A 26,679-nucleotide genomic window follows, 5' to 3' on the forward strand; every position below is an offset into this window, starting at 1 on the left:
TTACAAAACTTCCCCCGGTGCTAACCTTTGAACTTTCTCGATTTGAATATAATCCGTCTTTGGGTCGACCAGAGAAGATCCATAATAAACTTGAATTCCCTGAGATTATTTTTATGGACAGGTAAAACATATTTAATGTGTTACTACAGGGGTCACTCAAACAAGACACTTTGTAACTGCTACTAAGATTTTCTTGTAAGGTATTCCTACTATAAACTACATTTTTTAAGGAACAGGTTTTATCATTCAAATCATTAATTTATTTTTTAAAAGCTTCACCACCTGTAGATGCAGCTCATTCACATAGTCTGCAGCGCTCGTTCTTTACCAGTGTCCGCGCATTTGTCAGCAGGCAGCAGTGAGCACGGTACAAGACTGCTCACTGCCACCCTTATTCATTTGCCATGGGACTGCTGCTGGTAGAAGCTACATGTAGCTACCTGAAGTGGTTCACTGGCATGAGGGAGCAGGAACCTTACTACAACCTCATAGCCAGTGCCAACATATCCTTTGAAATGCTACTTTAGACCTGATAGAGATACAAAGTAACATGGTTACTTTTGTATCAACTTAAATGTTTTACTTGCTAGGGAAAGGAATGAGATTCCATCTGCATGTGATGCTAGTTAAATCACACCTGACAAGTTAAATTTGTTTAACCCCTTAATATTCCTAAAGCAAGGAAGTATGCTGGCTGTCATGGGACTGAGCAAAAGTAGTAAACTTTGTGATTTCTCTGGTTTAAATGAGCAATAGTTCCTGAAAAATCTTTTGTAAGGTAGCTTGAGTTCAGCTTTTAAAACATTTTGCCATTTTTATTTATATTGATACACTTCAGAATGAGCAAATTAAGTATCCTTTCAATATGTAATTTATTCTGTTCCTATAAGTGGGTATGATAGTTCTTCTTTTTCACGAGTTTACACTGAGAGTCTAGGGACATCAAGTAATTGAGCCTTTATTTACAGGTACTTGTACAAAAACAAAGAGCTCATTAAAAAGAAGCGAAGGGATCTCGTGAAACTGAATATGCACATCGACTACCTCTATCAGCAACTGGAAAGGTAAAGCAAGGTTAATACCCATTTCCTGCACTAAACACTGTTAAAGAGTGCATTGAAAGCTTTCATTCTGCAAATATCTCATGGGTAATGCAAACGTGTTTAAAGGATCATTATTGTACCCTACCCTTCCCTGCACTGAAAAAATAAATATAGCCCAGCACCTTTTATTTAGTAGAAAACTCTGATGCTGCTTTTTGGAGCTTGTATAGCAATAATGAATTTGGCGGTTCCCATCTCCATAAAGCAGGCTGTTTCCACTGGATCAAAGATATGGGGGTGTGGGGGGGGGGGGGGGGGGGGGGGTGCTTGAGGATGAGTTTCTACTGCTTCAAATTGTTCAAACTGGCATAAAGGTGATTTTCAATCTAACAGTGCACACTTTAAAGTGCTACAATGTTCTGTCCCTACACTGCATGCAGGCCACTTCTCTGAGCAATCTTCTAGATGGACTTCTGAATATAAAAGAAATATAAGAAAATAGGATAAGTTATGTAGTCTATGAGCATCCACCAATTACAGAAAATCAGATTACCTAAAATCAGTTACCTTTTATTGTTACAAGATGTCTTCAGTGTAACATTATGAGATATGTTTATAAATGTTTTGTGTATGTCTATAAACAATTTGCATAATGATATGTTCAGTGAAGGTCCCCGTTTTATGAAGTGAGATGGACAAATTGTACGTCGGTGTACTTGAACAGTATTAAAGTGAACCTTTATTGTTTGATATCCTGTGCCTCGGAGGTAGCTTGTTTAAGTATTAGTATTTCAAGGAGACCTGCATCACAAGACATGGGCCTCCTAAATAATAGCTCTGTCTGCACTAGAATGTAGCCATTGGTGACCATCTAGACACATGGGGCCTGATTTACTAAGGTTCTTCAAGACCTGCAGAAGCATAACCATTGTGCGATAACCAAGGTGATTTAATAAACCTGTTATGAATTGCTTAAAAATAGCTTGCTGTTAGGTGGCCAATGTTTTCAATCCCAGACTACGTCAAAGCAGGGAATAAAAATTTTGAAGTGTTGCTAGAGGTTTCAAAAAAAAAAAAAAAATAGTCTGTAAGTGCACATTTGCAGTTTTATTACATTTTCAGTTAGTCAAGCCCATTTGGTAATAAGAGAATTATTATCATTATTACAAGTGTAATTTATTTTGAATGAAAATGAATACCTCACCACCTAGTGGAGAAATTGAGAAAGAAATTAAACAGACATCTGCTGGTAATGATATTAAGTAGACATGGGTGACAATTTTGATACAATGGTTTGAGTATTTTCACCTATCTCTAGTTTGCACAGACAGATAAAACTAGCATATTGGGTAAACAAATTGCAGTACAAATTGTTTGTTTTTAAATATACTCCTATATGTCTCCTATACTCCTATGTCAATAAAGTTTTACTGGTTATCAACGTAACTATGTAAAAGCATAACAATTAGATTTTAATGCTATAAGTATCCTAACATGCTGTTCCACTGGGCAGGTACATGAATTATGGTGGTGGCCCCAACCGTTGCCCCCTGCCTGATATGCTTCGATATGTGCTGGAGTATGCGCTCTCTAAATCTGCAAGAAGCAATACTGAGGATTTGAAACAAAGCTCTGAGACAGCAGCAGTAGCAGCTGATTCTACTTCCTCCAACACTCAACCACAAGAAAATGGGTAATTTCATTTATTGTAAGATGCAAACCTATAAAATAGATGTTCTCGCTAACCTTGTAAATGAGCGTTGCACAGCCAAAAGCCATTTACTTGATGCTATTTGCAGCGGATTACAAAACCTTATCTTCATTTGTTTCTAGTTTGTTTTATGTTTTTATTTTACTGTGCTTTTTAATAGGCCAAGATTAAAGTTAGGGTGTTAAAAATGTGGCTTTTGTTTTTTTACTAAGCTGTTAAGCATGCTGCACAATTGTATTGCAGAACAATGTCATACAAGGTAAACTGCTTTTTAGGATTACAAACAGATCGGTTGCTTCTTGGGAAAACTTTTCTCCAGGCTTTTCAATGTAGGGCCATCCACAAAGCATACATGATAAACCAATCCTTTAGCTGTAGTACGCACATAGTACAGAGGCCGTTTATTAATACCTCAGTGTTCATTATTAATCAGGAGTTGCTTCTTTTTTGGTAGACTAGCTCTCTTCTTTGATTGCACTGTTTGACCAGCTTAGAAGATCTCTGGTCCATGCAAACCATTCTTCTATCCATTTCTGTAGTACTCCCGTAAATTAGGGGTTAAGCACTTCCTCTAGGGCAAGCCAGGGATGGGTAAGTATTTATTCCTGTAGTTGAATGACGACCCACTCGCCTTTCTGTTTAAATTCAGCCTAATGAATGTCCTGTTTCATTTTTTCTGATTCTTTGGAGTGATCTTGATTGTTTCTGTTTTAGGGTTCTAACAAATGGGCACAATGAGCACTTGGGCAGCAAAGAATCCAATCTTCCTACACCAAAGCAGGAACCTTCCTCTCAAATTATTGATGAAAGTTGCATAGGCGGTCAAGCTCCCTGCTCCCCTGCTATAAAAGAGGAACTCCGTTCTGTGGAAACATGCTTGCGGAGGTGGAGAGCTGAAGTGGTACAAGAGATTGAAGGTCAGGTGGGACATGATTTGTTAGCTTGTGTATATGATTAACCTGGGAAAAAAAGAAAAGGTTAAACATTTTATAATGGGACATGTATAATATATATAGAAAGAATAAAATGTAGAAGGGTAGAGGGTTTCATGTGGACTGCATTGCACGTGTAGTGGGTTGTGATTCATATGGGGGTACATTGAACAGACTTACAAAACCCTGCCCTTAGGACCTTCCCCCACGTTTGTGTGTGTGTGTGTGTGTGTGTCTTTATTGTTAACAACCAGCAATCCAGCCACTTGGAATTACCATATCTGTGTCAGATTTTCTCCTGGTTGAATATATACTCTGCATTATGCCAAAGAAAAAAATGCTTTTTTATGTACACTTAATTCTGTCCCCGTATGATACAGTAGAATAGACACTAAGCACAGTCCACAGATCAATGACACTAAACTTTCACCATCTTATTTCTTCAGATTTAAGGGAATCTATTGCCAGATTAGCAACAGTGGCTGATGACCTCTTCTATGTGCCTGAGCTAATGCAGGTAAATGTTGTTTTACATGTGTTCTTTTATATGGCCTTTTTCCTTTAGGTGTTTATAGCTATCACTTATTATTTTATTTTTTTTTCAACCCTCATACTGAAGATGCCCAGCAGATTTTTATCTGTGTGTATTTTTTTAAGCATGTTCAGTTCAATGTTTTTATTTGCAAGGACCATATTGGACATCTGTACATGTACTGTATGCATTCATTAGTGCATAAACAAAAGTCCCTCTCCTAGCTTGATTCAAGTCCATAGGCAGTAAGTAGGAATATTTCAACGAGAGACTTCACATTGTATACAGTATATGTAAATATACTGAGCTTCCTAGGAGAACTTAAAATACCTTTTTCCTTAAAAAAATTTGGGAGTGTTTGACCATATACTAGTGGATGTTCCAGATAGGTAATATACATATTTTTTGGTATAGGAAAGTCAGGTGTCTCCTTGTTTTACTGTTTTTATCATCATTGACCCAAACCTTATCCATTTGACATTATCCATAGTTTTCCACCATATATCTATTAATAGTTTGAAGACAATAGGTATGTATGTCACTGTTTTATTGTATATCACTCTACAGGCACACAGTTGTTGGTATTGTTGAATCTACAATTTCCTGCTGCATGTTCTAGAAATAGTAATCTGAGTGTGCAGTCTGACATCAGCTTTAAAATCTGGTGTCTGGGAGCTTAAATATCCTGTGTCATGATCCAGCTGATAGAACAAGGCATACTTTTAATGACGATGGAATTTTGGGAGGTGGCACGACTTCAGGCTAATGTGTGAATGAAGTTCAGCTTTGTGTCAACAGCTGAGAATTCACTCTGCGTAACACTGGAATATGTGTTGATGTACATGGCTAAATCTGAACCAGTGGAGTCACTCTATTAATATAGGTGTTTATGTTCACTAAAAAAAAAAAAAATAGAAACATTCCAAAGGTGTAATTTTAACTTTTATTTACATTTTGTTTTTTAGTGAGTTTTTCTTTTCTTTTCTGCCATTAAATCTTTGTAGTGACATAGTAGTTCCACTCCTATAACTTTCTTTAGTGATACAAAGAACTGTAGCATATGATATTGCCTACAGTGTCTCCTCCTGATTAAAGCCCCATAACTTTGAGATATTGTACTGTAGTTTTTTTTTCACTCATACCATACAGTGATCTTGAGCAGTTATCGCAATAGTGTTGGGCATGCGGGGTAGGTACTTTGAAATTCCATACTTGACTGAACCAGTTCATTCTATTCTTAGCCACTTTGTGCATGTTGAAGTAGGAAGTGATATTGTGTAACTGTTAGTGGCACCACTTCACCACCACATTTAGTTTTAACATGGCCTTTGGTTCAGTTATTTTAAGCGGTATTGTGACAAGAGTGACAACTTATTTTTTAGGACCAGTAATGAATTTGATTGCATAGTGTACCATACTGAAAAAACATGGTTTGTTCTTTTAAATAGTATAAGAAATGTTGCCAAGTGTTGATGGATTTTTTTTATACTTGTTTGTTCGTTTCAGGTGCCATACAGACTCCATGCAGTGCTTGTTCATGAGGGCCAGGCTAATTCTGGTCACTACTGGGCTTATGTATTCAGCCATACCAGAAAACGCTGGCTAAAGTACAATGATATCTCTGTGACTGAGGCCACCTGGGATGAGCTGGAAAGGGACTCCTTTGGAGGAATGAACAGTGCCAGCGCCTATTGTCTTATTTACATAGATAGTAAATTACCATACTTGATTTCAGGTAAGAAATCAGAAGTAAAGGTCATTGAAATTGTGGGGTGTGTATAGCAAATTGTGACAGCCAATCCACTTTATTTGTACTATAGTAATATAGACCAATGCAATTCTTTTTTTTTTTTCTGCATAGTCTTTATTGTAAGTAACAAATAACTTTTTATGAAACAAATATACAGAGAACTGACAGTCTTTTCATATGTTACTGGTTTAATCAGTACTGTATCTTTATATAAAACAAAAAAATCTACAAAAATGTCATGTTTTCCTACTACTTCTGTGTTTTTTCCATATACTGTTATGGTCTACTTGTTAATTTTATTTTAGAAATTTATAGAAAATGCACCCTAGCTGTGATGCTGGTGCTATGGTACTTAACACCGAACTATTGTTCCTTGTGCTGATTTCTAATATACACAGAATTCTTTCACCTTGCTCTTAAACTGTAAGCGTGTATCACATTTGGCTACAAAATACAGTGTACCTTTAGAGTCTCATCTTTCTCCCCCCACAGATTCTGAAACTGGACTGTTGGAAGATAGAATCGCTGCTGTCCCAGAACGTTTTTTGCAGTATGTCAGAGAGGACAACCGAGTGTTTGAACAAGAAATGGCCGAATGGGAAGAAACTAACTCATGCAAAATGCCCCAGGTGGAGCCCATTGTAGCCTCAGAAGAGGTGGTCTCTTCCTCTTGCAACGGTAATTTAAATGTTAAAGGAAACATTTGCTTGGTTACATCTTTGCTTTGTTCAGTATATTAGAAAAAACATGTTTACTAGTGCATAGTGCGATCTTGCCTTGCCAGACATTGAAAGCAGAAGTAAACATTAGCAAAACTCAGATTCATAGCATTTGACATTCTGCAGTTATGACATTTTAATGTAATGTGTCAGCAGCACTGTAAACTGCTCAGTGATAAGGATACCTGCTGTCTTTTAGACCTTGGAATTCTACCTCTCATCAGCTAGGCTTACCATCTAAGTAATCTAGGTAAGTGTCTTACAATCTAGGGAAGTGTTTCTAGAGTTCCTCCAGAGATTGTTAGGGGTTTCTTCAGTAATTACAAATTTGGAACTCTCAGGTCAGTTTAACTATCTGTAAGAGTGACATATTTCATAGTTGCCAGCATATTAGAGGCATTCTTTATTCTGACCACTACGCTAATGTACTGTGAGCTGTGGACATTATTTGTAGCAGGCATTCCCTAGGACTCCTTAGGCAGGGGGTTCCTCATGTTTTAACGCTTGAGAAAAGCTAATCTAGGGATATGGTGGCTCAAGGCCATAGAGTATAAGGGAATTTTGTGGCATTTTAAGTTTTTAACAGATTGTTGAGCATTTAAGTCTGTTTGCTGTATTGGAGATGTCCTTATTTTGTGGGTGTCAAAGCAATGCCTTTCATTTTGTCAGAGGAATTTGTAATAAAATAATATTTAGTTTTAGGTTCACATCTATACATGTTTGTGCATTGTTCATTTTAGGGATATAGAGCAATTCAAACATGAAGTGAAATCAGGAATTATGACAGCAATGCAAATCATATGTAAAATGTGCTGTTATAGAATGACATCCTTTCACCTCTGGGATGTTTCTAAGACCTATTTGTGTCGAGGCATAGAATATAAGAATAAATCAAGATGGAGAACCTTCCTTTTTTTTTAATAGATATCCGTTTCTTGTGAACATTGCCTGTTTTGCTTTGTCACCTAGTGAGTGTTTATATTGGACAAAGCCTTAAGAAAAGGTCAGCAAAGTGCGGTAAATATGCATCTTTGATCAAACTGGTTGTTCATTTTTAACCTAACTTTTTTTTGCTTAGAAGGCAATATTTGCTAAAATATTTCAGTAGTCAGATTTTCAGACTCCTATCCTCTGAGCACTTACCCACCCCTGTATAAGTTAGTCAGAAACTATGCATAATGAAACCCTAGATCTATTGATTTAAATGTTTTTATTCAAAAGATGCCATCACCATTTCACCCTTGATCAGTGTTCTAAACCATTACCAAACTGTCTGCTACACCCAGCTTCTATATATTTCCCAACTGCTTCCATTCCCTACAATTGGTGCACTGCAGCACTTGCCCACAGTTCAAATATTTACTTAAACCCATTCATGCAAAGCTGTTAGTAAATTAAACATAGAATACTTTATTTGCATACAGGAAAGAAAAATCAAGATCTCAATATTACAAAGTCTGTCACTGCAATAAATATTAGCTATAACCGATATATGTGTAAGTTATTGTATGTGACATGTAGTGTGGATCATTCATTGCAGGTTCCCCCTTGGCTGGTGAGGATTCTACCAGGTCTCTATCCTCTGAACATGCTTTGATTGCCAAAGAACAGACTGCTCTTGCTATTACAAAATCAGCTGAAGCATATGAACAAATTGGTGTGGAGGCTGCACTGAAGGAGGTGAAACATTATATATTCACACCTAATCAATTCTGTAATCAATTTTTGGAATCTTTCCTTTAGAGAACCCAATACAGGTCATTCTTTGTTTTCTATAAAAAAAAAAAAAAAAAAAAAAAAAATGTACATAGAGGCAAATGTGTTCAAGCTGGAGCAAAACTAATGTTTAGATGGTACCCCTAAAATGTTACTTCCTAATGGCTAATGTGGGCAACAGCTCCTGTCATGATCCACGTCTCTCTTCCAGTTCTGTGTGCCAGCATGGACTGGAAGAAATTTTCTTCACTGCCCCTTAGGCAACCACACAACCATAATGCAAGAAACAATTATATTAAATACTCAATGAGGAGGTAGAGAATATGTCACTGGACAGAGAAGAAATGTATCTGTCACCAGTCCCCACTAGCAAGAAGTATTGGGGAGGAAGTTTTTAATAAACTTTAAAAATATGGTTGCTCAATACATCCTAAAACATTATATTGAAACTGATATAGAATGTACCCTGATATTTTGGTTATTGCCTGGTGTTCAGCTTTAAACCTTTCAACATTTACAGCATTCTGTCCTATTGACATTAAAACATTCACGCTGTCATTTAATTTTATGGAGCTATTTGATGTTTTCTGATATTCCTTGCATTGTACATTCATTGCATAATTTCAGACATTTTTAGGTTTAAATCCCTCTACATCAAATCGAGTGGAAAGATTTTAAAACTGACAATTGAGGTTTCCCTTACTTTGACCTTGTACAAAAAAGTAAGAGAATCCCCTCCAGTGGGAACACAATGAAAAATGTTTATTGATTTGAGTCCCATTAGGGAAATATTCCCTCACCTAATTTTCCGACACCTGTAGAATTTAAAAGGAAGTAAGATTAAATCTCCCTAGCAGGAGTTTGAGAGCCCAAGTTTCATTTCACATTTTTATATTGCCTTGTTCTTGTATTCCCATTACCCATTATTTACCCATAATAATTTGGTGTGTGGTATTTTTGGCAGTGATGCCCTTACGTAGTTGCTGAGAGCTGTGGTTCAGAAGTAGGGGGGAGGGATTCATACTTTCTTTATCTTTGTTCTGGTTTCTTTTCTATTTTCCTACCTGTCCTTTCTTACTTTTCTTTTCTGAAGTCTGAGCCATCACAACCAAAGCCAGAGGAGGTCAGTCAGCCTGAATCCAGCCTCCCTGATCAGTCATTGGACAAGGAACAGCAGCCCAGCTCCCAACTGTCCGAGGTGGAGATCCCCAATGTGGGGAAGATACTCGTTAGATCTGATGCTGATGGATATGATGAGGAGGTAGAGAGTTTGACTGCTTCAACCACACTAAATGCTTCATTCATTGTTGTAGTTTCAGGCTATGCACTTAAATTGTCTCTGCATGAAATCTTTGTTGGGGGGGGGGGGAGTAATAAGATCAGAGTACAATAAGGTTATTCTTTAGCCTTGCTTTTAAAGCCCCCCCCCCCCTCCCCCACCAAAATCTTCAATGCATTATAATATAGTCCTGCATAGTTGATTGCCGGGCAGCTCTTTTTGTTTTTTTTCTTTTCTCCTCCAATGGACATTCCTGAATAATGCAAATGTATTAGGTCAGTGCTGTTTCTGCAGCATGCTCTTGTGAGTCCAAGGCGACCTACTGATGTTCCCCTAGTCTGAATGTCCGTGATGCCATAAGTTCCAGAGGGTTGAAAAATACTGGATACCATTTAACCCACAAAGGATTTGCTCTCAAATCTGCAGGGGATAGTGCTGAAGATATAAAGGATATTTTTAACAGGCTTTAAAATAAACATTACCAAAGTGCCTTTTTCAGGAATTGTGAAAATTCAGGACCTTGCAGTAGTGGTAATCCTTCAAGAATATGACTACAAATAAAGTCTAAGTCACTTTTGCACAAGGGGATGCAGGGAATTGTAGTAACTGTGCTATTTTCTCTATTATAAGCTTGTTCCAGATTGATTGTTAAGCAAAGCCTCTTTGTTTCCATATGAAAAGGTTTTATATCTAATGAGAAGTAAAAACTTCCTCAATTTTTTCAATAAACTTCAGGTTTGGCCCGCAACTTTATCAAAGTTTTTAATTTTGGCCCCCTGTGTATTTGAGTTTGACACCCCTTCTTCCGCCGGACCAAACTGTTTTTTTTTTTTTTTTTTTTCTCTGACTTTATGCATGATGTATCTACCATTTTTTTCTGTTGACTACAGTTAATGATGAAATGTCTAATGAGTGATTCTAATGCTTGGGAGATGGAGGAAAACACTTTTGTGTAATGGAATAACCGTTTTGGGCTCCTATTGACTTAAAACATACTTCAAGTTATACTTTAATGCTGTGAAGGCTAACAATAGTGAGACCCTGTCAAGCTTTATTTTTATATTCTGATGGCTTTGTTTTGCTCTCATTCATCTGTATTAGACAATGCTGTGTCCTGCCATGCAAGGTGTTATCCTGGCATTACTTAAAGCTCGCCAGGTTTATGATCGCGATGGGCCAGAAGCAGGGCTTGTTAAGGTATTCTGTAGTTGTTCATACTCTAACACTCCAGAGACTAATCCCTTGTCAGGTTTGCATTTTGCTGTGACTTTTTTTTTTTTTTTTATTTGGTTGATGTTCTGATTTTCTTTATTAATACCTTTTTGAATCACTGACCTAGAAATATTATACAGCTCAGTTTTTCTGATAATTGTCACGCAGCTAATCGCACAGATATCTGCATGCTTGAATTGTGTGTGTGTGTGTGTTTGAAACTGCTAAAATCAAAAGATCCGCTTCACATCCAGACAATCTGCATTCATTAGAATGAGTTCAGCAATGGCAGCTTAAAACTTCACAAAAAAAAGCCATCTTGACAGTATTTTCAAATTCATTTATTGTATAATTTTGTTTTCTTTTTTTTTCTTTTTTTTTTTAAAGTGCCATTTAAACAGAAGTTACACTGAAGCCCCTTGGCATATGTTTCCCTATTCAAAACCACCTCTGACAGCCTATCTCCGACAGTGCATAAGCTGGGCCTTGCAAAGGCATTCAAAGGGGGCCAGTCTGTAATCCTTTCAGCATACACAGGGTGGTAGAAAAAGCTTGGTTTTGTGTGCTGGCACATGTGTAGGCTTTATGCCACCTTAGAGCGTTTACATTTGCTTGGAATTTTTAGCTGCTCTTGTTCTGTGAAAAGCACTGTCAGCGCCACTATTGTTCCATCTGCAAAAACATGCAAATTTGTTTTGGAGCTTGTGGAACATCTATTTTTGTCACCACATGCATATGCAGAGAGCCGCTTGGGTTCCAACAAGATAATTTTAGGCTGTGCCATGCAGAATCATCCCGTGCTTGACGTAAATTGGTTTTCAGCCCTGAAAAGGTAGCAGATGATGTCTGTAGCTTTTTTTTTTTTTTTTTTTTTTTTTTTTTTCTCAAAGAAGCTTTCACTTTGAGGCTCAAAATCTGTTTTCAAACAGACATATTCATTCCTCTGTCCTGGTAATTAAGTAGCTACACCTTGAAGCTAGAGACACTGTGAATTCCTTGGATCCCGTTTTTGCTCACTGTACACCTTCGATTAATGCAGCAGCGAGAGGCATTTTATTGAAAGAACTTGAAAATACTGAATTACAAACGAATGGTTAAAATGACTCACTATAAAAACAAATTACATTTGTGTGGGTACATTTTTGTATTGGCTCCTGTTATTTGTATTTTGTTTTTAATTCTGCTGGCTTGTAAGTTTGTCATTTTGTTTAGGACACCTAAATAACATTTAAACAAAACCCTAGTGGATCTAGATATTTACTAAAAAAAAAAAAAAAATGCACTAAAATACTGAAAATTACTAGAAAAAAATATATAATCTTTTAGTATTTTGGTCCATCTATAACAGGAGCTACTGAAGGTAAACACTTGAAAGCTTGATTCTCTATTTTCCTGCATGGTGTGCTGCACACGCTCTTGGTATCACAAGATTTTAAAATTGTTAATATTTTTTCTTCGTAACTGTCTGAGATCTGAATGTTTAGTGACACACTATCATATTGGTATTACTAAATGGCTATACAAGAACAAGTATGCTGCAGGTGAAACTTCCTGATCTATGTACATAGAAATGAGCTTTAAGGTTACCACACTGTTCTTCGCAGTACTAGGTCACAGATTCAAATCTTGCCCAGGGCACTATCTGCATGGAGTTTGCAGGTTCTCCCCATGTTTGCATGGGTTACCTCTGGGTACTCCAGTTTCCTCTTACATTCCAAAACCATGCAGTTAGTTTAATTGTATTGGTAGGAACATTAGATGTGAGCTAATCGGAAACAAAGTAAAAAAAAACCAAACTTTACGGAGCCTAGACATTCATTAACTTCTGGAGCAAGCTGCATATATTTACCGTATTTTTCGGACCGTAAGACACACTTTTTTCCCCCCAGAAGTGGGGGGGGGAAGTCCCTGCGTCTTATGGTCCAAATGTATCAAAATGTATCCTCCCCAGCTGCTGTCCCGTCCCCCCTGTATAGCCCCCCCTCTGCCTTTTCTCCTGTTTAGCGCGGCCGGAGTGACTGTGTCTCCTGTATCTTGCTCCCAGCGTCCTCCCACTCTCAGCATGATTGGCTGACAAAGTCATGCTGGGAGCATTCTCCCAACATGACTTTGTCAGCCAATCATGCTGAGAGTGTTCCCTGATTCACTCACAGCACACATAGTAAAATCACATATACGTACACAACACAAACACAATGTAAACAAATGTTATATTGCAATCCGATTGTCATACATTGTATGACAATCGGATTACAACTGAAAGGAAATACTCACCCAGTGTCCGCAGCTCTGCTTGCTGGTATCTGCAGTGAGATGTCTAGCACAATGCAGAAATCCTACATTGTGCTATGCATCTCTCCGGAGATACGAGCAGCTGCAGCTTCCAGCGTGTGCCTGTGTCTCTTGTCTGTCCCCCCCCTCACATCACTCGGAGGATGAGTCATCTTTCGGGTGATGTATGGGGGTGTGTCAGGGAGGGAAATTTAAAAGCAGAGTACAATGTAATCTGCTTCTAAATGGTTTTTACAGTACAAAAACACCACACAACATAAAAATAAAAGTACTGTACATTTTTAATTTTATTTTTAGATTACATTGTTGTCTATTATTTCATTATTGTTTCAAATTATTATTTATATTTATGTATTATATTATAATTTATGATTTTAATATATTAAATATAATTATCATACCCGGGAGTTAATCCTAAGAATTACAAGCCCACAATACAAACAAAAATTTCTATGCAAAAAAAAAAGGATAGGATTTTATTAAAAGTACATTTTTATTTTTACATGATTGTGTGTTTCAAACATTTTTTAAATTCATGATATCTACTAGACCCTTGTTCGGACATATTTCTGTAACTTACAGGTCTAAAATGTAAAAAAAAAAAATTTCATGAAAAACAGTGTAATGCTTTTGGTACAGAAATCCAGACCTCAGTGTAACGCCCAGGAGGTTAATGTCTTTTGTTATAAAAGCAGAATTAAAGGGGCATTAACCCCTGTTTGTTTACCTGTCGTTTATAGGTAGGTAAGCAGAGAGGGGGTTTGGGCAATGAAAGCGCCTCAATACTTACAGATTCCATGATCCAAAGGGGTCCTGGTCCAGTACCGGATGCCCCGACATGAACGAGGCTTGCTGTTTGGTCCACCTTGATGGCGTCCTACGGAGTTCACAGAAGAAGCTCCAAAGATTTCCTGGGACCCAAAGCTGTCCCTCGTCATCCAATCAGTGAGCGGCGTGGGACACGTGATGACGTCACTGCACTGTGAGGAACTGAGCTTTCTAGATTCTGACTCTAGCAATGAGGAGTTCTTGGGGTTCTCATAAAACGAGCAGAACCTTTACCGTAAATCTTCAACTTTATTCTATTTTATTACTGAAGTCTCTCGTTACTGTGTTTTACAGTAATTTTGTCTTTTGCTGACTTTGTTAATAATGGTTCTAAATGCTGCTGTTTACTTTACAGGGTTTATTACATGTGTTTATGACTGTGATGTTGGTTTTTAATGCACATAAAATATTTTAGGACACTATTTGTTTCAGAATCTTTTTTTTTTTTTTCTTCATTTCCCTTCTCTAAAAAACTGGTGCGTCTTATGGTCCAGTGCGTCTTATGGTCCGAAAAATACGGTATATGAAAAAAACTGCATAGTTTGTCTTGGTCATTAAAGAGTTACAAGAGACTGCAGAAGGAGCTCAGTCTTAAGATCATCCACAATCTCATCTGTATTTAGCAAAAGATTTCTTCTGCAAGTCATGCAAACTGCCCCCTCCCCCCTTCAAGCCTCTATCCTGCACAACAAGCAGGGAAGCCCCTGTTTGTATCTAGGAGGCAACCCGGGGACTAACTGTAAATTGAATTGTAGTAATTGGCATTTCTGCAAACTTCAGATAATAAAATCTGCAGGTATTCAACAATTATAATCCCTGTTTTTTTGGTCTCCTCCCTTGTTTTCCTTCGTTAGTAGAATAGTATAGGATTAACCAAATACAATTTCTGTGATCTAAATTGCAGCTGCCATGTCATTCAACAACATGTATACATGTAATTAATGGCCATATTGGCTTTCCATCCATCATAAAACTGTTTAATGGTTTAAAGAATCAAATACAAACTCTGATTTCCCCCTGCTGCCTGTATAAAATGATGGGGTCTCCTGTTGACTAAGGGATGTTCAGATGGCAGGCCAAGTATCACTTTCACATAAAGTACAGATATGAAATAATTTGTCACTGGTATGAGTGACTTTGGTAATAGTTTTCATGTGTGGGTTTACTAAAGGTAACCTATGCTACTGAGGTTTTTCACATTAATATTATGGTCATTGGTTTGTTTTCCCTCGAGCTGATAATTATATATTATCAAAATATAATTAAATATTAACAAAGGGTTTAATAGAAAAATATACTATTATTAAGTGCTGTGTATTGCACCGCAAGCCCCTGTTATAATTGCAGTCACAACATTTTCATTGTAAATACCATGAATATAAATTGGATGAATTCCATTAAAGAACTAAACTGAGCACTTCTATACTGTGTTAATTTTGAGTTTACACATACTACCAGATCACACAAATCTCATTAAGCTTAAACATGTTGATGTTCACCTGTCAATATTTACTAGCTTTCATTCAATTTCTTAACTGATGTCCTGACCATAAGTTCAACAAAGTTTGGCAGTCTCCTTGTCTCTCAATTGTGCCCCCCTATTTGTGTAACACTATCCCTTGGACTTCCAATGGAGACACACTGTACCAACATATTAGATGGATCTGATCCACTATTGTCACCACTGGGGAAACCAGTCCTGACAAAAGCAAAAGGCGCCATCACTTGCATGTAGTTGGGTGGTAGCTGCAGAAGATCAGCAGCATTAGGACACAAAAAAGGGGAACAAGTCTGAACTCAAAGTATTTTTACAAAATATTGGGTATTTAATACAGTGCTTGAGCATACTTAATGTGGATCTACTTTCAGGTTAGTTATTGTAAATAACGGCTGCATAAAGTAATGCTGTTCAATGCTTGGTGATCCAACCGATTTCTATACTCTTGGACTATATCATGGCCTTTTAATGTAAATCTATTCTGCTTGCTATTTTAATTTTCCCTTTTCTGTTGTAATATATAGAAACCTAGAAAATGACAGCATAAAAAGACCTAAGTACCCACAATGTCTGGCCCTATTTAACATAGTTTTTGTTTTGTATTTTTGTTTGTTTTTGTTTTTTTTTTTAACCCTTTTTGCATAGACCCAATGTTTGTTCTAAACATGTTTACCTTCAGAAGCTTCCATAAATATAAAGTAGATATCAGTAACGAAATAGCAATCATATTGAATGATATAAGGATGATCTTGTAACATTTTTGGTTTTGTCTGTAGGCATTTCGTGAAGAATATTCCAGACTCTCCAAACTTGCTGAGGAGCAGCCTTCCCCATCCAACGACCCCCGCTTGCAGCATGTGCTGGTCTACTTCTTTCAGAATAAGGCCCCAGCACGTGTGATTGAACTGACTTTGCTGGAACAGTTTGCAGATAAGAACCTCAGCTATGATGAGCGGTGAGTATGATTTTTTTTTTTGGATGACACCCATTTTTGTAAGGTACACCCACCCTTTTCATATATTCACAGTGCTCACTGTGTGCTATGCATCTCCATTACCACAATCAAGTGGTACTACTTGAATGAGTTCTGAATGGGTGAAAGGCATCTTTCTATATAAAGGATGAGAACATTTTCTCTGAACTTCTTCCATACATTTTTAGCACAGATATTGCTAGATGGATTCTATATGGTGTGCTTTACATTTCGTAGAAGTCCTGTAACATAAAGACCTACATTTGCCAAAAGCCACGCCCGTAAATAACAAATGTTAACAATGCATTGTTTTGGTTTACCCCTTCAGATCCATAAGCATTATGAAGGTGGCTCAAGCGAAGCTTAAGGAGATTGGGCCAAATGATATGGATATGAGACAATACCAGGTTAGGTTTAAATATTTCTATTTCTAATATTTTTATTTTTGTCATTCTTTGTGTGCTGGTAAAACCATGGCAGTAAAACTTGGAGCAAGAAAAGGAACAGCCAATTCTATAGCAACCTGACTGCAATGGTCAAATACTCCATATGAGATGTGTAGAGCATTTTGTGTAATTTCGATTAGAAAATAGTTATTTTAGTTAGGTAGATGAAATACTCTTTGGACTTACATAACATCTTTTCAGGATGTTGAATTTTAAATGTGTGTGTATAACTCAATCTTTATGCAAAAGCTTTGCAGAATATGATACATAGACAATTAAAATGTTTCATAAAAGTATAAATTGATCAGCTGAAACCTGTGTAGTATTGTGTAGGTTCCTATCAATCTACCAAAACAGCTCTGACCCATTTGAAGCATGGACTTCCACATAACTTCTGCCCTGTGGTATTTAGCTCCAGGATGTTGGCAGCAGATCGTGGTGGATCATGCTCTATGTCCAGCATTTCCCAAGGCTCACTTTAAAAATATTTTGAGAACAAAATCCCTGAAATCACATATATATGGATTTACATTTGGGGTTGGTCAATCATCATGGGACTTTAACCGCATTACTTTTGTACAACTCCTTATTAATATCAATTTAATATTTATAGAACATACACACAGAATAAAGTTGTTCAATAAAACCAAAGATGACATTCAACAAGTTTGGTCTGTTGTTTGGTGGGTAAGCTTTTAAATTCAAGTTCGACGCCTTTCTCCACTTCCTCAGGAACAAATTAGGCCTACAATTATGTACCATTTCTCCTCCAATATGGCAGACAGACCAAAGGAACCAATCTCTTTCAGATGCAAATTCATATACCGTAGAGTCAGAGGGCTAGGGTGAAAAACTCCACAAACTTCAGAAAAATATATTTCTTAGTGCATATTTCTTTGTATACAAAATGTGTTAATTGATTTCCACTAGAATAAACTGTAAAAAAAAAAATACCTGATTTTCAGTTGACACAATGTGAATATCTCTATAGTTCTTATTGTGCTGTGTGGTTTCCCTTCCATGTCTTACAGATATAGTTACAGTATACATTAGTCAGATAACTATATCAGTAGGACATGGAAGAGAAAACAAACACCACCATAAGAACTATAGAGATATTCACATTGTGTAAACTGAAAATCAGGTATTTTGTTCACAAAATGTATATGATGTATACAATGTATACAAAGAAATTTGAATGTATACAAAGAAATATGCACTAGGAAATACATATATCTCTGAAGTTTGTGGAGTTTTTCACCCTAGCCGTCTGACTCTACGCTATATGAATTTGTATCTGAAAGAGATTGGTTCCTTTGGTCTGTCTGCCATATTGGAGGAAAAACAGTGGAAGTAGAAGTGAATATCAAACTGGAAACATAATATTGAAAACTTACATTATGGTATACTTATGTAAACTATATCTATAATTGTAGGCTTAATTCGTTCCCGAGGAAGTGGACTGAGAGGACTTAGATCTGGGAAATGCATCAAACTTGAATTTAAAAGCCTACCCACCAAACTTGTTAAATGTCATCTTTGGTTTCATTGAATAATTTTATTATGTGTGTATTTTCTATAAATAAATATTAAATTGATATTAAGGAGGAATGTGGGGAAATGTGTCATCTGCAACAATGATTGATTGAGTTTTCTTGTTAACCTTTACATGAATGCCAGGACCCAAGGTTTCCCAGCAGAATATTACCAGAGTATTGTACTGCTGCTGTCAGCTTGCGGTCTTCATCAGTCCAGGCTACCTTTTTTTTGCTATATGGTCCAGTTCTGATGCACACATGCTTGTTTTAGGCACTTTGGGCAGTAAGTAGGGTAAGCATAGGCACTCTATGTGGTCTACAGGCTACTCAACAAGCTGCTAAGTCTTTAGCAGTTATTCTACAGTAGCTATGCTTTACACAGACTAGCCTTTGCTCTTCACACAGATTGAGTCTTGAGTACCATTGATACTGTAGCCAGCAACCCTCCCATCCTTTTTTGGAGCACACTAGGTAGGTACTAACCATCGCATAACAGGAACACTGCACAAGACCTATGGTTTTGGAGATGCTTTGGCCTTTTTCACAGTTCCTTATGCTTGCTCATTTTGCTTCCAACAAATCACCTTCTACACCAGGGGTGTCAAACTCAAATACACCGAGAGACAAAATTAAAAAAAAACTTAGGCAAAGTTACGGGGCAAACTTGAAGTTTATTGAAAAAATTAAGTACGTTTTTCCTTCTCATTAGATATAAAACCTTTTCATGTGGAAACAGAGGTTTTGCTTAACAATCAATCTGGAACAAGCCTATAATAGAGAAATAGCACCGCTACTACAGTTCTATGAGTCTTTAAAACAGTCCAATGAGGGGCCACGCATAGGCAAAGAGGCCGCTGATCTATAGACGCGAGTGATGCCAGGAATTGTAGTAGCGGCGCTATCTCAATGCAGCGACGGGCCAGCTGCAATTCATATTTAAAGTTCCTTTGGGGGGCAAAAGTTGGTCCTTGGGCCAGAGTTTGACAACCCTGTTCTAGACTGTTCACTTTCTGCCTAATATCTCACCCCTAAAAGATGCATTGTAACACAAAAAAATAACTAATATTCCCTTCCAGTGGTTTTTGCTTATCAATGTATGTAAACTTTAATGGTTTTACTTTTATTAAAACTTCAGCAAATTTTTTTTTTTTTGGCTGGGCATTAGCCACTTACTGATTTGGAGGAAGTCTTCAAGTGGCCATTTCAAATCGCATTATAGAGGCAGAACCCACTGTTATCAGCAACAACAAAAAATCTGTGAAAATACCATGTAGCCACACGGGAGTGCTTGTCTATAAGGAAAAAAAAGTGGCTGCACAAGCTCTGTAGCACAAAGATACAAATGAGATAAAAAGTAGAACAAGTTTATTTAGCAATGAAAAAAGATTTAGCAGTTTTGTATAATACACAGGTATATAAATGTAATTAAGTTGCTTGTATATACACAGTGGTCTTTTTGCATACATAGGTTGAGCTCCCAATACATTGTGTCATCTGAAAGGTAATTAAATCTGTCTTCCTCTATATAGAAGTGGCATGAAGATTACAGCCAGTTTCGTAAGGTGTCTGTCTATCTTTTAACTGGACTAGAGCTGTACCAGAAAGGGAAGTAAGTGGCTTTTTTATTATTAAGATGCAAGAATAGTTGTATTTCTTTCCTGTCACTGATTCAAAGTGTATTCTTTTTGCTTTTTTTTTTTTTTTTGTTGCTCTTGTTAGATGTCAGGAAGCCCTCACATATCTTGTACATGCTTATCAAAGTAACAGTGTCTTGTTAAGTGGTGGAGCAAACCGGGGAGTAGACAAGAAACTCATCGAGCTGTACAGGAGAAAATGTCTTCTGGTATGTATTCTTTTCTGGATATTCTTTGTGTACTGGTAGCAAAATGGCTTGGCTACACAGGAAGTTCAATAAGATCACCAGCATGGTTTATAAAACTTCTGAAACCTATGGGCTGGCTATGTGGTAGAAAAGCAATTTATTAACATTTATTGATGCATTTGTATCACAATAGCAAAGTTATTGAATAACTCAGAAGAGCTTATGTGAAAGTAGTTATTCAGTATTAAAGATTCATAAATGGTGGTCTTGTTTGCTTACTTCACCTTTTTCACAGGAGCTAAATGATATGGCTGCCAAAATGTTTGAGTCTCAAGAAGAGGTGCGTGTATCTGAAGGACTCGCCATAATGAACGATCTGATCATCCCATGTATGCACCTTTTTGTCGACAATAAAGTCTCAAAGGAAGACATAGAGGCTATTGAAGAAATGCGGAGTCATTGGTGCTCTTACCTTGGTCAGGATATTAATGGTAAGTCAGACAGGTAAACTAGTGACACTCAGATTTTACCTGTTTGTATATTTTTCATCTATTAACAGCAAACCTGCTAATTCTGCTTAAGTTTAAAGAGGAGTTAGTGTTTTTTGACCTTTTTGGTCTGATCCTCTGCCTTATAATTTCTTCTGAATCACTGACCTAGAACAAGTATGCAGCTCTAGGGTTTGATAATGGTGGCAAAATATGCTTTCTTTACTTGTGTGACTGAAACCAAAAGATCAGCTTTCCATTCAGGCAATTACAAGCTTCTCTGAAATTACTGCATGTATCATCTTTGATTGTCCACCTGGTACAGATGCCTAATATTGAAAACAATTCTTAGTGATCGTTTTCAGCATCCTTGGAAACAAATGAACTCTGTTTAGACAGATCCTGCTATTTCCTGATAAAAATTACTGGAAAGAAAGTAAGCTGTGTATTAAAAAAAGAAATGCTGCTCTCACTGGTCTCATTTTCCATCAACCAATTCTGAATAACATGTAATGTGTATATTGGCCTTTATTTTCTATTGCACTGTAGTTCTGTACTTTGTGGTTTCTGTCAAAAGCTGCAGGGACACAACTTTGACCTTTGCTTATTTGACTTTCACGCAGCTTCATCCCCCTCCACCATCGCCCCCTTTTTTTTGAGCTGCACGAGCAGTTGACGCAGTAATAACCCGTGTCACTTTTAACATCCCTGCATATTTATTGACTGACGGCCCCCACTCCTCTTTTCCTAAGGAAGATTAAAGCATAACGATTTCAGTTTATGGCACATTAGAATACACATTGTCCCTCCAAGCTCGTGCGAAGCGAGATTAATGGGCTGTCAGAAATCTGTCTCTGCCGGCAATGAATTCCAGACATAAGAGTCTCAGGCACGCTGGGTAGGATACAAATTAGCACTGAGCAGTACTTATTAGACAGTGAAGAATTCATATGTATTTTATTGTGCTACAATACCAGGCACATTCACAGCATCCCTACATCCCGACGCACAGGTAGAGCAGCATGATTATTGCTTAACAATGAATTTTCCTCACTTCTCATCTTTTAATAGTGATTTGTAAAGCTGTTGTAGGAGATTGAACAGCAAGAGCAAATTTACTTATTTGTAAGGATAAAAAATAGTTGTGAAATTAGTAAATGCGTTCAGTAACTGCCAGCAATTGTCCAGGTATACTGTTAAAGCCCAGTGCCAACCTCATTTTGGTGGTATGATTAGATCGCCACCACATATTTGTGTTTGTGATTCCATAAAGCATGGTGAAAATAATAGGAAATCTCTCCAACAAGGTCACATGCAGCAATAAAACACAGCCCTCTATTGATATAGAAGTTTGTGGACACCTGACCATCAAAATTTGATTTGAACTTTATGGGTATTCAATTTCGAAATCATAGGAATTAATATGCCTGACATCCCCCACCATGGCAGCTATGGCATCTCTTAACTTCCAGGAAGGTTTTCTACAAGATTCTGCAATGTCTGTAGTGGTTCAGCCAAAATTAAATTTGAGTTTAGGTGTACTGATGGTGGAAGCCCTGTTTTGCAATCTGCATTCCAAAATATCCCAATAGTGTTGAGGTCAAGAGCATTCTTGAGTTTCTCCCCACCAAACCTGAAAAAAAGGTAACACAGTTGGTTTTGTGCACAAGGACACGGTCATGCTAGAACAGAAACGGGCCTTCCCCAAACTTTGGGAGGGCACATTTTTCTTTGTTGGTGTAGCATTAACTGCCCAACACTGGGAACTCCTGAATTAAGGGGGGTCTACATACCTTTGTCCCTATAGTTAGAAGTTATGATCAAGACTCCACATATTTTAGGGCCCCTGGTGTGTGCAGCCAAACTCATCCTTCCACTGCTGAGTGCTGGGCAGCAGGTAAATTAAAGTTGCAACAATTCCCAATGTATTGGCTGCATTCCGATCATGCAATCAGTGTCTGGCATAGGAGTAGAATGAAAATCAGATTACATGCAATCACACAGTGTAATAGAAGATCACCTTTCTGTGATGGTCAGACTGTACTTTATTAGCAAGTATTTTTTTCTTGGCTTACTAAAATACCATGTACAGCAGACAGGGATAAAGCGGTCACAGGGAGAAGAGAATGAAGATGAGTGCATGTGTAAAATGCTACTGCACCTTTTTTGACAGCCAGGTGTGAATCAATAAAGTTCACAGGATGTCTGTGTAAAATGTATATTACCGCGCTCTGGGTTAAGTAAAATTGCTTAAAATTTTCCATTTTGTATGACTATTTAACGAACAGGTTCAGTTCAGCAAAATCAGCCTGTCTCTTGTGAGTTGTTTGCAGATGAAGACTATGGCGATTTGTGTGAAAGCGGTGATCCAGCTCGTTCTCTGCTAAGTCTTGTTGCCGCTTTCCAGTTTGCAGATAACATGCGCAATGCTAATCGAGAGCTGATGCTGACTAACTAGGGGTGGGAATTTTGTTGGATCACTGATCTCACTTGGGTCCTTTGCTGCAAACAATTGATGGGCAGTAAACCAATTTAGCTAGTTTCCTACTTTCCTAAACTAATAAACGGTCAGACACCAAGCTCTTAAGCAGTTCTACTGCACTTCAAATGTGTTTTATGTCATTTTATTGACCCTTTAGCTTTACTTAACCTCCCTAGCGGTAACCCCGAGAGTGACTCGGGGTAGAAAAAAGTTGCTACAAGTGGTAACTCCGAGTCAATCTCGGGGTTGGAACACCTAGGAAAGGTTAGTAAATAGAGCGCTTACCTGATCCGCCGGGGTCCTGCGCCGTCCAGCGCTGCGATTTCAGTCTTATTTCTTCTTCCTGCTTCTGCATCCGATGAGTCATGGGGGGGAGTTCCCGGTGACGTCGGTGCGTGTGTACGTCCCGGCCGGGCGGGGTGGGAAATTCAAAATCTATTTGTATTGCATTCAATACAAAATAACTGTATTGAATGTAATACATTGGATTTTTATGTGTAAAAGCAGTACATTGTTTTCAAGAACAATTTTATTTAACAGTATGTATAATAGTATGAGTATAATATGTTTTTTTTTTTTTTTTTTAACATTTTTTTTTTATTTTTTTATTTTTTTTAAACATATAGATGTGTTTATTTTATTCAATTTATTGTTTTTAAATGATTTTTTGTTTCAAACTTTATTATACTCATACTATTATATTATACTGTAAAATAAATTTTCATGAAAAACAATGTACCGCTTTTAGACATATAAAACCGGAAAGAAATGAACCGCTAGGGAGGTTAAAGGACTTGTTGCCATGAGTCTAAAATACATATTTTTATTAGGACCCTTCATTGTTCTGTGTTGATTACATTGTGGAGAGCAATGTTTTATTTAATATTCTTATAAAATATTTTTTACCTTTTCTGTTTTGTAGAAATGTTTCAGCTGAGACTTGCCCAGTTACTCCCAAGGCTCTTGGACTGTTCTACTGAAGACATTTTAATAAAGGAGCCCCCTAAAATACGACCTCACTCACCATATGATCTGTGCAATCGATTCACAGCCGTTATGCAGTCAATTTATGGAAATTCAGCTGTTCAGGTGAAATAGAACCAAGGATTTTTCTTCTAGGTCACCAAATTTCAACCACTACAGACTAATGGATGAGGTAATCTCCCTGGAGTAATGAGCCTCCCCATGTGTCCAACACAGCAACATTTTATTACTTTTTTATTTGAAAGCCATAAGAACAACAGGAAGAATTGTATTGATTCCTGATGCAGGTTAATGACTAGAGATAAGGAAGGCCCCAGGTTAAAAGTAAACACTGGACTGTGCCAGCTGTCTGGACTGCATTGGGGTCTGCTCAGAGGAGTAACCTCAATAAGTACACACTGGAGATGGAATTGGAGTCTAGCTTTGAAAGGTCCTTCCAGACCCAGAAAAGATGTGATCGTTTTACATTTTAGTTCTGTGTATGCTACTTTTCTTTGTTTTTACTTTTTCATTGTGTTGATTTCACTGCAATAAGTTGACTTTATTATTTATTTTGTTTTGAAATGGTAAATGCTTCATTATTCTGAAATGCTTTAGGGAAAACCCAAATAACCTTTAGTGTAGTGGGACTTTCAACACAATGCTTTACCATTTTATTATGTCTTTTCACACATCTCTGTATTATGGACTAAAGGATTGTATTGGACCTAGGGAACTTCACAAAATTACCATGGGCCTTGGACTGTATTTAAGAGACTCCTAATTTTGAAGTGCCATGGACCATAGGACTGTGTTGGACCTAGAGAGCTAGCAGCGCCATAGGAGCTATATTGGACTTGGGAAGCCCCTAACACCTGGCACCATGCTAGTCAGATATCTCTATGCATTGTCACTGTGTTTGAAACTTCCTTTGAGCTGGATTCAGAGGATGTCTTCCCACACATGGATATCTGTTCTAGGCTTCCAACAGCATTGCTGAATTTGTGACGTTTGCATTTGGCTGCAGTTCTAACCCCACTTATCCAAAAATACCTGCTTAAAAACAAAAAAGCCATAATTTTACAAATAACAATGGTTATACAACAGTGATTGACATATCCATGGCTAAGGTCTAGCATACAACTCCAAGGAAAGGTCCAAAGTAGTCAGACATGCAAGCATAGCATAGTTATCCAGGTGGCACATAACCTCTGTTTTGGAGCTTTGGGTGGTGCCCTAAGGAGATCTGTGCATTGGGTGCTAGTTTAAAAAAACAAAAAAATTAATAAAATTCCACAAAGTCAAAGCCTGATGCTCACAGATAGAGTTCCTTAGTATGTAAGGATTAAATCCATACAGAAAACTTTGTTGTGAACTTTTGTGATACAAAGAATGAACACCTCTCATTTTGAACTGCCAAAACATTTCTTTTCTGTGGAGCTAAAAAGCAAAACATCTCAGCCTTTCACAGATAAAAGAGAGCAATCAAGCCAATGCACCTTTTAGATTGCTCTGCTTTAAATAACTCCAACATTCATATCTCTTGCCAAGCAAATGACAGAAGCTGACTGGGTAATGGAGAATTTTTAGCCTGTGGGTGTGGGCTTTTCTCAACAATCACACAAGCAGCTGCATGATTCCATTTCAGCAGGAAAGAGCGGGGAAGGGAAAGACCAATTTAAGAAGCCAAACACCATTGGGATTTGGCAAGTAATGGCTCTTGGCTCTCCTATTTTGGAAACTGCAAGAACAAGAGAATATCAGGGAAATTTTAGACTGGCATCTAAACAATGTTCATCCGTTACTGGGGATGAAAAAAAATAAAACCAGAACACTTTTTTTTTTTTTTTTTTTTTTTTTAATTACTCCCTTTTCCCTTGTAATTACTTCCATTTCTGTTTTTAGAGATGTAGGTTTATTTTACATGAAAGCCCGAAACCAGTATTGCTGTGCCTTAAAAAATGTTCATGTGTTTTTGCCAATGTTGATACCGGCTGTGCCAAAACCTATTGTCAACAGTTTAACATGCACATGTGTCAATTTTCTCAAGCTCTTCCTATATAGCACCAAATACGGGTGACAATTACGCTGTGTGACATTTGTTACAATTAACAATATATTCAATCTTTTGTTAATTGTGTTTTTATGTGCAATAAAGTATTTAAGTTTTTAGATTTCATGGTTTTTATTTTAGTGTTTTTTAAAAGACGGATTTTCATATGGTCCATCTGTATGATAAAGGCTTGTACATTTTATAGCCAAAAGTATGAACATGATTTCCAGTGAATGGTATTGTAGATATTTTTTTGACAATTGTGTCTTCTTACTTTGTGGCAACAGTATGGGGAAGACTGTTTTCTGTTGTATAAACTGTGCCCCTGTCTACAAAGCAAGAATAACAAACACATGGTTTGATGAGTGACTGTGTTCTCCACAGCCCCTCTTAGCTGAGCGC

At 37.4% G+C, this 26,679-nt stretch overlaps 1 protein-coding gene across 1 annotated transcript in view; it reads left to right on the forward strand.

Moving 5' to 3' along the window:
• Positions 1–26,398, forward strand: part of USP28 (ubiquitin specific peptidase 28) — a 52,210-nt gene extending 25,812 nt beyond the window's left edge. The window contains exons 11-26 of the mRNA XM_072427228.1: positions 1–121; positions 969–1,064; positions 2,557–2,736; positions 3,469–3,671; positions 4,133–4,203; positions 5,725–5,953; positions 6,461–6,646; positions 8,228–8,367; positions 9,497–9,664; positions 10,784–10,879; positions 16,289–16,467; positions 16,814–16,892; positions 19,999–20,078; positions 20,189–20,312; positions 20,587–20,782; positions 24,184–26,398. The exon at positions 1–121 is cut by the window's left edge and continues 7 nt beyond it. Coding sequence (XP_072283329.1) covers positions 1–121; positions 969–1,064; positions 2,557–2,736; positions 3,469–3,671; positions 4,133–4,203; positions 5,725–5,953; positions 6,461–6,646; positions 8,228–8,367; positions 9,497–9,664; positions 10,784–10,879; positions 16,289–16,467; positions 16,814–16,892; positions 19,999–20,078; positions 20,189–20,312; positions 20,587–20,782; positions 24,184–24,359 — 2,324 coding nt within the window. The 3' untranslated portion in view covers positions 24,360–26,398. The remainder of the gene's footprint in view (positions 122–968; positions 1,065–2,556; positions 2,737–3,468; positions 3,672–4,132; positions 4,204–5,724; positions 5,954–6,460; positions 6,647–8,227; positions 8,368–9,496; positions 9,665–10,783; positions 10,880–16,288; positions 16,468–16,813; positions 16,893–19,998; positions 20,079–20,188; positions 20,313–20,586; positions 20,783–24,183) is intronic.
• Positions 26,399–26,679: the final 281 nt, after the last annotated feature.

The sequence above is a fragment of the Pyxicephalus adspersus genome, chromosome 11, assembly GCF_032062135.1.
Source record: "Pyxicephalus adspersus chromosome 11, UCB_Pads_2.0, whole genome shotgun sequence".
Lineage (NCBI taxonomy): Eukaryota > Metazoa > Chordata > Amphibia > Anura > Pyxicephalidae > Pyxicephalus > Pyxicephalus adspersus.